Genomic DNA, 12796 nt, shown 5'->3' with positions numbered 1-12796 from the left:
TGCAAAAATATTTAAAGTAAAATGCAATTTATAGTATTTAGAGGAGAAAACAAATGTCTATTTGCATTTCATTTTTTAAAATTTATTTATAAAAATAGGAATTTGTATAAAGCAGTCTAATTTATCACAAAGGAAAATACTTACTGTATACGCTACAGCAGTCTCGACGTTAGGTTGCTCCACTTTCTTCTGGCAACTGATATGATAAAACGTAAATAGCAAATGATGTTTCGCGCTTAGATCAGCGGGAAGTCGAATCTTCATTTCGTCGTAGAAGTTCGGATTTTTATTGTGATAGGAAACGGAAGTGAAACACTCGTGGGTCATTTCTGGGCACGATGATCTGCCGAATATTGCTGTGAGGGCATCGGCTTCTTGTTCACCGCCCATAAGCTGAATCCTCACCGCGATATTTCGCGCAGAACCTGTTCTAGAGCTGAAATTCGCCTCCTGTAATAAAAACGGATAAATATTTCTTACATGTTTAGTAAAAATCTAAAAAGGAATAGAATATTGACCATTTACCTTTGGATAAATGTAGAGGAGGTTTCGATACGTCAAATCTGGCGAAATAACTTCGCTTGGGAATTCGAGAATTTCTTTAACCGGTCGACTTTTCTCGTCAGGATATGGCACTAGTCTTCTGAGGTCAGGATCTAAACACCTAGGCAGTTCTTCAGGCCTGGGGCTGAGATCCAATTTTAATATCCCCGGTAGACATTTGAGTCGTTTTAAATTAGAACCAGGTCTTCGTAGTTCGACTAACAGTTTGTACAGATCTTCATCTCTAAGACGTTCGCTTTCTTGCTTGAAGAAACTCGAAACAGTCAGTGTGATTGGTCTAAAACATAATATGGACCGATTTATAAAAAAAATATTTTAGAAACATCGACTGACTTACCTAAATGTATCCAGGCAATTAGCAAAATCATCTGGCGACCAGCTACGTCTTTTGTCCGAGCTTCTCCTTTCCAACGAGCCTCTTCTGGCTGGCGGTTCCACTTTTTTACGCCACTGTTCCAACCCACCCGATTTTCTGTCTAAAGAACCAGCGCTTCCTGTGCTATCAGTGTCTCCTCCACCTCCTATCACACCGGAAAGGTGAATCGCAGTCCACGCAAGCGGCATTCTGTACCGACCCAAACGCTCGCACGCAGCTACAGCGGCTGCTCTCACCTGTTTCCCATTTTTTTTATTCAATTACTTTGTTAGATGCATTATTTGTTTTATTAGTTAATGTGATTACTTTATCTTTATTCTTGTCTTCGCGTAAATACGGCTCGGCGCATTCCGAGATATCACCCTGCAATACTTTTTCCAATCTGACAACCAAAAATAAGTCTGGGCTCGGTTTACTGACGCTCATCACGCAGCTCCTTGCCAATGTGCTGGCATCGCTATACGCGATATGACCACCAAGCATTCTTTTCAATCCCTCCGAATTCATATCCACGTAAAAGTTTTCGGATACCTTTAACAATGAATTTCACAGAAGATCGTATCACATTCATTTAGATTTAAAACTTTTTAAATACCTTTTTCTTTTCCTTCGCATCGTACAATGCCAAACTGGCGAAAATTGGTTCGACCTCCAATTCCAACTTTAATTGAAGACATTTCACAAGTATTTTATGAGAAAAAGGTTCTGATGGCTCTGGCGCGATGCTAATCTCTTGCCATTCGTCGTCCGGCGAAGTTGGAGGCGAATAAAGCGGAAACAATGCTTCCTAACAATTAACATCGGTTAATATCTAACATGTAAATCTCGTTCATGTATCTTGTACTTACTTGACGATCTTCCGAGCGTTTTTGTTCATTCATTTGATCGACAGTCTCTGGGCAAACCCTGTCTAACAGAGTCGGAAGCAGAGGATCGTGTTGCGAATGCCTCAGATCCAAGCTTGCCCAAGACCCTCTTGGCGTATCACCGCAATTAGATAAATCCTCCTCTTCATTCGGTGATCCAGAGCCATTTGTATCCTCTTGGTCAACCTGTCTCATATTTCCTTCATGTAGATTCTTTACCTACTTAGAATACTTATTCTGTTTTCGTATGAGTACCTCAAAGTCTTGTCTCGGTGTATCCTGGAGCAATCTGTCCCTTGCTATGGGAGACACTCTGCGTTTGTACTTTCTGTGCACTACTACCCAATCAGAGGTAAAGCTTTCTATACATCTTCTTACATAAGGAGATACTGTGTCTCTGAAAATTTAATAGTAATTCAGTGTACAAATTTAACATTTCGTTAGTAGTTGAAATAAACTTACAAGGATTCGAAAGGAACAACTGGTTCCTCCGTTCTGATCTTCCTTTTCACAACTTTTAATTCAACATCTCCAGGTGGGAAGTCTAATATCGACTTAAGAGGATCGCGATCAAGTACTGATTGATGCTGAGCCAAGAATTCTTCGTAATCCAATGGCTCTAATACCTCACACAGTGACATCTTAAAAATAATTTATTAGTTGTATTGAAATATTAATGATAGCGTTGGATAATGAGAATGTATGGTGTACCGTAGAGGAGAAGCCTGAGAAGGAGCTGCCACTCTTCGACAGGTCGCGAGAATACGAAGTAGAGTTAGCAATCTGACGTCTAACGTCAGCTGCATGCTGTTTACTCAGTTTCTGAGTAAAAGCTCTCTGTACAGATGACATTATAAATGTCGGGGTGAAGTACTCCTTTGATGAAATCCTGGACATTTTATGTGCATTGGAAAAATCGCGATTAGATAAAATGAAATCGGCGTAAATACCGTGTGGAACGATTATTTAAGTGATTTTAGTGTTCAGTTAAATTTTTATTATCAGCAATCCAGATAAATTTATTTATCTATCTATTTGTTACATCGTTCATTAAATAGTTGACACACTTAACATTAATACTCAAGAATCAGTATAGTTAACATGGATATAGTGGAAAACAAATGACTATACTCACGTGACTTTGTGTTTACTAAAAGTCCATTATGTAAAAAGTTGTGGACACCTTTAAGTCGATACTCCAATATTTTGACAGCTCTCGTGACGAACCTCTGTCGCATCAGGGATGTTCCCATACCAAGCCAAAATTCCCATTAATGCCATAAATGTACACTGTAGATCGGAAACCATGGCAAAAAATTGATTTTCGCCACCCCGGAACATGGCGCTACCCTGCGCTCAGGGGTTGAAATTATATCATCCCTTACGCTTCAACCCCTACTTACAATTTATCTATAATTATTGTAACAAGAATTAAAAAATCCTGATACGATTTACTTAGCTGTTCATCTGTAAATCATACGCGTTTACATTTTATTCGAGGCTTTAATTTTAATTCATGTAACATTTTATTTTATTTCCAAATTATTTTTAGAAACATTCTAATTTAAAAATGAAATAAATATTGTATAAATTGAAGAAAAACGTAATACATAAATCGTAGGGATTCTATCTGGGCACTAGAACCTTCAGAACGTCGCTCAGATCTAGAGACATTCTTTCAGTTTCTCCCTACCTTTTCCATATACCGGGTGTTCCAATAAAACTGGTATCTAAAACCCCACCACGTGACTCATTCAAATCATTTCAACTCAAATCATGAAACATTCTAAACTGAGGACAAAATATTTGAGTACAATAATTTTTCATTTCATCTACCTGTGCGTCAGAAACTTTAAATTTAACTCAAATTTAAATTTTCTACGAATTTCAATGTTCTGTTGAAATATACCACATTTTCGAGAATTCTAATTGCCTCCAATTGCGATATCGATTTTTCACGAGACGGAGAAACTCGGAGGAATCGCGTATTCTGTTTAACGCAGATAGGTGTTGAATTCATACTGCGGAAGACGGAGATAAAAGCCGGAGCGGGTGCACGCATCGGGGCTTGGTACGGGAAACGTCTTTATTAGAGATGGCACGATCCACGCAATAATCATAACACCGTGCGCGAACATTCCGCCGCGCGTTATCCCAGTCGGAAGGAGCTGCAAGACGCATTCGCGATATGTACAGATAAACTTTAATTGTACGAATAGATCGAGTGAGCCCGTTGCCGAGTTCCTGCTTCATTATCGCTACAACAAGAGCTTTTACTTCCTACTGTTTGATCAGATACATTTACGTTTATTCAAGTATTAGTTTAACGTTCTTGAGAATTTAGTATTCCTTGTTGGATACGAAATGGGTAAAGCGAGACGACTTGGGACAATGATTCTCGTCCCGTTTCTCATTAACAAATAAATTAATCCCTCACTTTGCAATGCTCGATCAACAGGTTTGATGAAATACTAACAGATTTTCTATAATTCCCTAAAGATTAGTTGAACAATTTTATCCTGAAGTTATCAAACACATAAATTAATTCAGTCATTAAGCCAATGAGAGCTTTTTTTATTTTTTTACTTAACTTTTTATCTATACACCAAACCTAGAAAGAAGATTCTCACTTCTTTCTCAATCTGAAAATGAATATTATTTTATACTTAATTCTAAAAAGGTAATTAAAATGTAAAATAGCATTAACGTACAATTGAGTTCTACAATTGAAAATTCATTAATCAAACATGACATGATCGAGCATTGAAAAAAATGGGACGCAGGTTTATTAATTTATTTAGTAATCAAAAGCGGGACGCGAATCATTGTCCCGAGTTGTAAAAGGATTTGAAAATAAGAGCACTTCACCGTGAAAGCAGGCACATTATTCAGAATCAAGATTAATGTACACGCTTTATAGCTTCACGGATTCTTTTTACCAATTTCCAAATGAATACTCCTGCAAGATAAATAACTCGTTGTTTTTTGCTTACAGGGAGGGAATGTCGTTTATGCACGATTTTTCCGATTTTTCCATCGTCTCCGACGATAATTCTCTCGAGACGATTTTCGTCGAGGAAGGAAAAAGCGTGGAAGAGAATGGAGCCCCACGACAGGAAATGCATCGCACAGAATGGAAAGGACGTCTACGCTCCTATCTGACCTACATTGTCAACTTCGAGGCTGCTGTCCGGGAAGTTTATATTTTCCTATACAGCTGATAAGGTATCGGTGGAATATTAGACGGGAGATCGATTAAAAGATGAAATACGCAGAGTGCTCCGCTGCATTCCGGTAAGTGACGATCTTTTTATACCTTATACAAGATGAACGACCGTTTTAAATCGATTCCGAAATTGTCTATGTTCTACAGTAGTAAAAAAAAAGGATAGGACTTACAATTTTTATCGAATATTCCCTTGAAAAACTGAGCGATGTGAAATTACTTATTAATACTTAGATATCATTATTGCACGTGAAGACTTTATCACTGTAATTCTGGAAATCCAATGAACTATCATCTTTAATTAAATGATAGTTAATAATTAATTTAATACATCTGTAAATTATAAGTTACGGAACGTGAAGCTTTCTAAAAAAAATTGCGAGATAACGATGGGAAGCTTTTCGAAATCTGCTTATTTCGGCGTCAAAGGCCGGGCGAATTCACTTTGTGCTGCGCCCATAAAACGAACGCTTCCGGGAACTCTCTGTTTCACGCGTACAAAACCACTTCGGATGGAAATGGTCGCGCGCGCGACGTCAGAAAAATCGTGAAAAGTTCGCCTCGCGGTTCATCCGTTCGGTGACGGGTCTTCCTTGGTATTCAAGATACCAATTCCGCGAATAAATTCTGCAAGAATGCGGAATTGTTCGTGAAATGGGAAGTTCTCGACCTTGCGAATCCCTCGGAAGGAGCGCGTCCCCGTCATTTACCGGTTTGCTTCCGGCGACGACGCGCTACTTTTTTCCCTGCCCCGATGGCACGGCCACCTGCTACCCTTTTGCGAGATGACAACTCGCTAGACAGGTCACAGGGCTACCATTCGAGCGAATTCTTTTGTCAATCAACGTGCAGACAGCAAAGGGTCTTCGACGAGCCAGTTACCTGTTTCGGGTAGGAGACCTCGGCTCGAGTAATATTTATGGGACAAGTCGAGTCGTGATTGAAGCGCGGTGATTACAACGTTCCAAATTCCGTAGATTTTAATTACTCACGGTAATGAATTGGAAGTTCGTCAAAGTGTTGGGCACGAAGGTTAATGAAAACCTAAAGCGTAGACGAAATATCAAAAGTTTTATCCTCTAGAAGTATTCCGCTTTGATCTCGTCACGAAACTCCGGGGATTTTTCCCGGGGAAAAACTTTGATGGCGAAAAAGGATTTTTCTCAGGACAGTACTCAGACTGCGTCGTAGAGAATTCTGTGCAACGTATCCTCCTCCGGAAGGAAATAAAGTAGAAAGGGTTGATGGTTCGTGACAGAATGAAAAGTATCGGTCGACCCACTCTGTTCCCGTCCTCCCCTTCTCCCCCCCCTCTCTCTCTCTCTCTCGCTTACCGCTCGCGTTTTTTTCATTTTTACTTTTTCCCTATCCAACTTCTTTTTTCCCCCCTCTCACTCTTTTTTTCACTCCGCCAACGAGATATATTCCCGTACACAGGAGAAGCAGCAGGAAACCAGGAAGCATTCGTTTTCTTTCGCTTATTTTATTAACGCTTAGTTAATTCCCGGCATGCATCTCTTCCCCTTTCTGCAACATTTTTTCCCCCCTCCCTTTTATTTCCCTTCATATTATACATATAGCTCGGCTGTTTTCTCCATCTGCTCGTTATCGTCCGACTATGTGTTTCTTCTTTCCACTCTACGAGCCGAGTATTCAAACGAGTCTCCTGTCTCTCCTTTATACCCCTTCTGCTAACTTTTTTCCGCTTTGTGTCCGCCGCATCTACCTCGTCGCCATTTCTCCTCGTGTCGTCTCGTTTGGTTTCATTTCGAAAGCGTTTCAGTAAAATTAACGATTAGAATTAATGCCCAGTGGTACTCGTTACCCAGCGATACTTGTTAATTATATATTTTCAAGTATTCGCTGACCGGAACTAAAGCTCCATGGCAAGTCCTGATAAAACGGCTGAGCTTTTATTGGTTTCAGTCGTAAAAATACGTATAACTAGACCCAAGACGCTTGCGACCGCGACGCGTTCCTTCGCTCGGTTTAAGCCGATTTCACAACCGAATTATTTTCTTTACCAACGGACCCGTCCCTCATTCCGTCTCTCCTCGGGTCGCTTTCCCTCGGAATTCATCTCCAGATTCTAATTAAGACGAAGACGTTATAAGATTTTTCAATACAGCACGTCAATTAAATCGCATAATATTTCATTTCATTTATTCGCAATATTTCAGTTTAATCATGCGAAGTGCAGACAGTTCCTCTCATAGCTCTCTGGCACTTTAATTATTCCAAATTATTATATTACGCGGCACTTTTTTGACTCCATATTTCACAATCAGTGTGTTAAAGCCGCGATTAAAGAAAATATCTGCGAAATACAGTTTTCGTAATAACTACTCAATCAGCGAGCGAAAGAAGGGCAATTTGCCAATTTAGTAATACAAAGTGGTAATAAATTTGCTCCATACTCGAAATTCCGTTCTGTTAGTTAAAGTTAAAGTCTCCCCGCAACGTTCTGCAACGTGTCGTGACTAAAAAGCGCACACTTCAGGTAGCGCGAGGCTGTCAAAGCCAAATGGCTTTAATAAGTTTGCAAAATAGACGTCAGTTTCAAGTCCTGTTTTGGCCGTCTCGTTGGTGTGCATTTACCTTTAGGGGTGTCAAACGGCGAAGTGCGACGGACAAAAAGTGGGAAAAAAAGAGATGAGGTAAAGGCAGTTCGGCGACGAGTCGTGATCGTAAAAAAGACAAAGCTGACGGAACCGGAAGCGGACGTGCGATCGTTGATCAATTTCGTCTCGTCGAATGCTCGAATCGAGCGTGTCCCGTGATCGCGACAACGAATTTTTCTATTTCGTTAGACTCCTATGTGTTCGCGTAGAAATATCTGATTTATCTTCAAAAGCTTTAAAAATGAATGTCGGGTGAAATAATGTGGGAATTCGTTTTGAGAACGTTCGCAACTCTGGTGGAGCGGCGTGGTTATTTTTTCTCTTCTTCTGAAAATTTATCCGTGTTTGCGTGAGCGAGTTTTGCGTAGGAAGATTTGAAGCAAATTTTTGAAGGTGGGAAAAAATCGTGGAAAATTGTACGACGAGGGTAAAGCTTCGGTTTAATCCAATCTAGTCTAATTTAGAAAAAAGTAGCGAGAGTTTAGCGGTGCTCTTTTAGTCGGAATTGGGGGTTTTGATGCTTCTATTGGGTATTACATGGAATACACTTTTTTCTTCTTTTTTTTTTATTTTCGTACAAACTTTTATCCTGACTTCGGCTAACTCTCCTCACATTTACTTGAATTTTTCTTATCTTAATTCATTGTACGCAGTTTCTCTACTGCGTTTTATTGAAATACGTTCACAAAATTGTTCCTAAAGCTGGGCCTGCACTATATAACAGAACATTGTTATGAATAAAGTTACATAAGGAGCCTATCACTATTAGTATCAGTACTGCATACACAGGTATGCTACCAGAATTAAATTTTCATCCACGCTCTCCAACTAGTTTTCTAGTTCCTGAAACGATAAAATGATCATCACTTTTAATTGTGGAAAACCTGTATTATCATTGGAATAAACTTTCAATTTAGTATGCATCGCGTGAATAAAAATTAAGGGATTCACGTTTCTATACAAAAGGATAAAGTAAATAATGGTTTCTATCGACATCCGTTTAACCACGACACAATCAAGTGCATCCGTACTCGGAAGAAATTCAAAGCCGATTTTCTCGAAAACAAAACTTCAAACGAAAGGGATTTATTCCATATCGTCGATTTATTTTCTCATGTACGATTATTCCCTTCATGCTTATATCATCAGTACTAGGACAGTCTGTATAACATTTTGTTTCCTGTATTTATAACAAATTACATAACTTTGTTATGTAACATGTTTATAACGTAAACACAGCTTTATAGTTAAAATATTATGATTCTTGTTGTATTAACGACGCTTAGTGGCATAATAGAGATTGTAGAACTACCTGATCTACATAGATTGCAGAGGTATCCAAGCACTCGTTGCTCAGATATATATATAGATATACGTACAGGCAACATTCGAGTACCCTGATTCCGGTATCCATAAATTCGAGCAACAGTGTTAGTTTGCACCCAGAGGCAAGTTGAACGCCTCGGGGATGTTCGTCAGGATTCAAGATGCAGCTGCAGTACTCCAAGTAGACGGCGATGAATCGCGTGTGCGCACCGACTGCTTTTGGGAATTTAATCATCCGGTTCGAGTAACCGCTCCTTCACACTCGCTAACCCCCTTGAGAGTATCCCGACCCCGGAGTTTCTGCAGTTCGAGAGCTGCGTTACCACGTCTTCCCTGTTACGAGAAAAAGACCAAGTAATTAAGGTTCCTCCTAATAATCCAGCATAATTGGAGAGCGTAGACGTTATTGCGAAATTAGTAGAATTTCCTGAGCCACGGTGAATTCGTTTAAGATTTGTTGAAGTTCCTTGTTCTTCGATCACGAGCTTGAAACCAGAGTTTTCATTTTCTAACGAAGTTCATTCCTTCAAATTTCACGATATGTGAACGTAAATTCATTCATAATATTATCTATGAGTAGAATATTAGTGTCAAGACCTGTTCCTCAACTATAATCGCCATAATTATCCAAGCGCAATCTCTAATTAACTCCCGTAGGTAATTTCTCAAGATCGCAATTAATACGTTCTGATGAGCTTCACAGGCTTTCAGAACGAGTATCGGAATTCTCTGCGGTTGCGTTGTAAGCTCAGTTGCGATTCAAATGCGGGAATTCGGACACGATACGGATACGGTGCTCTTTATGTTATTTCCACACGAAAACGCGCGACTAAAGAGTTCAGATCGCAGATGCTTCGCGACAGTCTCATGAATTCGCAACGATAGCTGGCAACGATGGGTGCATTGCAGACCCTCGGTCGGCTTCCTTAAACTCTCGGATGCGTTGCGGTTAGAAAAATATGACGGGACAGCTGCTTTTTTACGCGGTTGCTCACGTTCCACGACATTAAGACGGACACATGTCGCCGTGTCATTTGTTGGTCATCGCGTGATGGCTAGGTTTTATCTAGTAAGACGATAAAGAGAAACCGACGATATTTCGCGGAAACGAACTCCAGCGAATCATTATTTTATAATTCTGCGAAAGATGTATGATCCACGTAATTAGACTCCTTTACACAATCTCTCACAGACGGATAACTGCAGTTAGCCTCGCTGACAAAAAGGTCAAAGGCCCTCCTCTCTCGATCCGCACCGTTCGTCGGGGAACTTTTTGGCAAACGAGATACGCCGTTACCCCTGCCGGATTCAGCCTCTCAATTCCACCCCCGTGATGGCTCCAGCTTACCTCTCCGGTCGTGTCGCGTGTTTACCCCCGTCTTATTAATTTACAAGCCGACGCGGAGGGAAAGGGAGGCGGACGGAGGTGGATGCTGAATAAATATCGCAGTCAGACGAGGACGAAATTCGGGATCGCTCCGTCCTCTAGAACGTACCGTGAGCGCGGTGTAAGACCGTGTTTAATTTATTTCGACTGCCAAGGAGCCAGACATTAAGCTTCCACTATTCTACCCCCGACCCAAGCGCCCCTTATTTGCCTTGCATTCGTCACCGACGCCATGCTACCCCGTTTCGCCTTCGGCCGCTTGCCGAACAACTCTAATCCTTTTCCCTTTTGAATTCGACCGGTTCCATGAATTACACGCGTTCAGAATCACAATTAACCTGTTACCGCGGTTACTCGTCGTGATTCACGTTAAACACGATCAAAATTTCAACGAAATGAAATCATTTTTTGAATTATTTATATATATTTAAATACATTTAATTGTCCTTTTTATTATTAATTATTGTGTTCGGCTGCTGGTGGGAACAAATTTGAGGAGTGATTCTATTAGAATTTTAATATCAGATCTATTTCTATCTTCTATCAGATTCTATCAGAATAAAAGAAAAAAGAATTTTAATATAAATGGTGGTAATGTGCGTAGATTAAAAATTTCAAAATTATGTTAAAATCCAACAGTATCGATGCCAGATCGAACATTGAAAAAACAAGACATAGAACTTATTACTCGTTTTCAATTCTGCCTCCTCTAAGGGAAATTAACACAAGCCCGAGCTGGCTCAGTTTCCGTGTCCTAAAATGTACGTTGAGCTTCATAGGGGTTCTTTATTTTTGTGAAATACTTCCACATCAAAGTTTCCGAGACTTTCACTAGCCCATCAAAATTCTACTATCTCTTGCACGCTTAGATTTGATTTACGTACCGAAACACAATTTTCCGAACTTTGTTCTGTTCTATCATCTTCGCCCACTACACCGGGAAGTTGAATCCATCTCAAGAAAGGAAGTTCGATCATCGCTATTTTCTCGATCCGTTCAACTGCCAACTTTGTATCTATTGTGTAAAAGTTTGCCCTCGCGTGTATAGGTAGGCAGCGGCAAACACTGTCAGCCGCTATTCTACAATTCGAATCCCGTTTTAACGTCTACAATTTCTATCGACCGGAGCAAGGAATTCATATTTGTTAAACGTTTATCACTAATTTCCATCGTGGCGAAGCTCGGCCCGACGATCCTTCACGATGTGTCGTCCCAACGGGTGCTTGGAAAAAACCCTCACGTCCGTGTCGAGTGTAATGCAAGATTAACGGTAAAGCGACGTGAGACAAAACGTGGCCTGGAAAGCGAGCCAGGGGAAGATTCCTCCGGAGTAAAGCAACAACGCTTCTCGTCGGACGACAAGATTTCTTAATTATGCCTGAAACTGAATTTCCTTCCTAGCTGCGTCGAAACTCGCGGCGTGCGTACGCCCCCGGGGAGTAGTTGCAGCTCCCGCGGAAAAATACACTAACGACGAAAAAGATCAACTGAAGCTTTCTATTTATTTTACTTCACGTGCAACTCGAAGTAATTTAAGCCACGAGTGAATTAAACCGTCGCGTCCCGTCGAGTACTTGAAAATTGCTTTCTTTTATCTCCCAGGCATCAAATTAATGAATCAAGTTTTGAGCGCCGCGTCTAAAGATTTCCATATCAATTTGAAAATCATTTTAACCACTTTGCCGGATAAACAGATTCGCGTTGTTCGAGCGAAACAGATTCCCTTCCGCGTACACGGAACGATGATCTCCCGGTGCAATTTATTATACAATAAAAAGAGCCGAGGAATAATTTAATTAACGCGAAACGGTTCAGTAGCGCAGCGATACACTTTCGAGGAAGGTCAGTTTTACAATAATTACTGGAAACAGCCGAGGTTGGAGTGACAGGGACACCGTAGTTATTACGAATTAGCTCGATGTCGCGCGTCAATGCCTTCCTTCCTCGTCCCGTTTCTCGTTCCACACCAGACTCTCTAACGTCGTAAACTCATCTTGCGGTTATTACAAAAGGTAGATTGAGAGACGAGCGAGGCGGTAGCGAAACTTTCGTGAAACTCCTTAACGAGACGTAACAAGGTCCATTCTTTATGGTGTGCCACGGAGCGCCTTGGAAAATTCCGGCGCCACCTACACCTCATAAGTAATTCGAATGGGCGAGAGGGAGAGAGCACGATAGGGGCGATTCGGTTCAAGTTCGTCGATAAATAAACGAAATATATTACGTGCGAGCTGGCCTCGTGTTTCCGTTCTCTATTGTATCTTTCGCCGAAACGATACGCTGTTCTTTCATCCGAATTTTCCCATTAATTGTGCTTTACATATTCACCTGTTCTCTTTTTTAAATAAAGGCTTTAATTAATTTTTAATTGTGCAGCTTGTACAGTTACTCAAAACGGTTAAAGACCTATTGTTGCAGATTCTATACAAT

The 12796-nt window shown here is 40.5% G+C and overlaps 1 protein-coding gene and 1 long non-coding RNA gene across 3 annotated transcripts in view; one reads left to right on the top strand and one right to left on the bottom strand.

Moving 5' to 3' along the window:
- Zir (dedicator of cytokinesis) overlaps nucleotides 1–3121 on the bottom strand; it is a 9197-nt gene extending 6076 nt beyond the window's left edge. Inside the window, exons 1-10 of one of the 2 annotated variants that reach the window (XM_018037787.2) lie at nucleotides 2942–3121; nucleotides 2518–2695; nucleotides 2269–2447; nucleotides 2062–2203; nucleotides 1789–1992; nucleotides 1536–1727; nucleotides 1247–1471; nucleotides 902–1176; nucleotides 526–841; nucleotides 145–450 (exon numbers count right to left, since the gene is read on the bottom strand). In XM_018037787.2, the coding sequence (XP_017893276.1) occupies nucleotides 145–450; nucleotides 526–841; nucleotides 902–1176; nucleotides 1247–1471; nucleotides 1536–1727; nucleotides 1789–1992; nucleotides 2062–2203; nucleotides 2269–2447; nucleotides 2518–2658 (1980 nt within the window). In that variant the 5' untranslated portion in view covers nucleotides 2659–2695; nucleotides 2942–3121. Of the gene's footprint in view, nucleotides 1–144; nucleotides 451–525; nucleotides 842–901; nucleotides 1177–1246; nucleotides 1472–1535; nucleotides 1728–1788; nucleotides 1993–2061; nucleotides 2204–2268; nucleotides 2448–2517; nucleotides 2901–2941 lie in introns of those variants that run through there. The other variant, XM_026810858.1, reaches the window with a different exon arrangement.
- Nucleotides 1–12796, top strand: part of LOC113463867 (uncharacterized) — a 206709-nt gene that overhangs the window by 7122 nt on the left and 186791 nt on the right. Inside the window, exon 2 of the long non-coding RNA XR_003388695.1 lies at nucleotides 4802–5100. This is a non-coding gene — a long non-coding RNA (uncharacterized LOC113463867). The remainder of the gene's footprint in view (nucleotides 1–4801; nucleotides 5101–12796) is intronic.

The sequence above is a fragment of the Ceratina calcarata genome, unplaced genomic scaffold (genome assembly GCF_001652005.2).
Source record: "Ceratina calcarata isolate Rehan_Ccalc_2016 unplaced genomic scaffold, ASM165200v1 scaffold178.2, whole genome shotgun sequence".
Classification (NCBI taxonomy): Eukaryota; Metazoa; Arthropoda; class Insecta; order Hymenoptera; family Apidae; genus Ceratina; species Ceratina calcarata.
The sequence above is the reverse complement of the archived record's forward strand: the minus strand, read 5'-3'. Positions and strand labels throughout refer to the sequence as shown.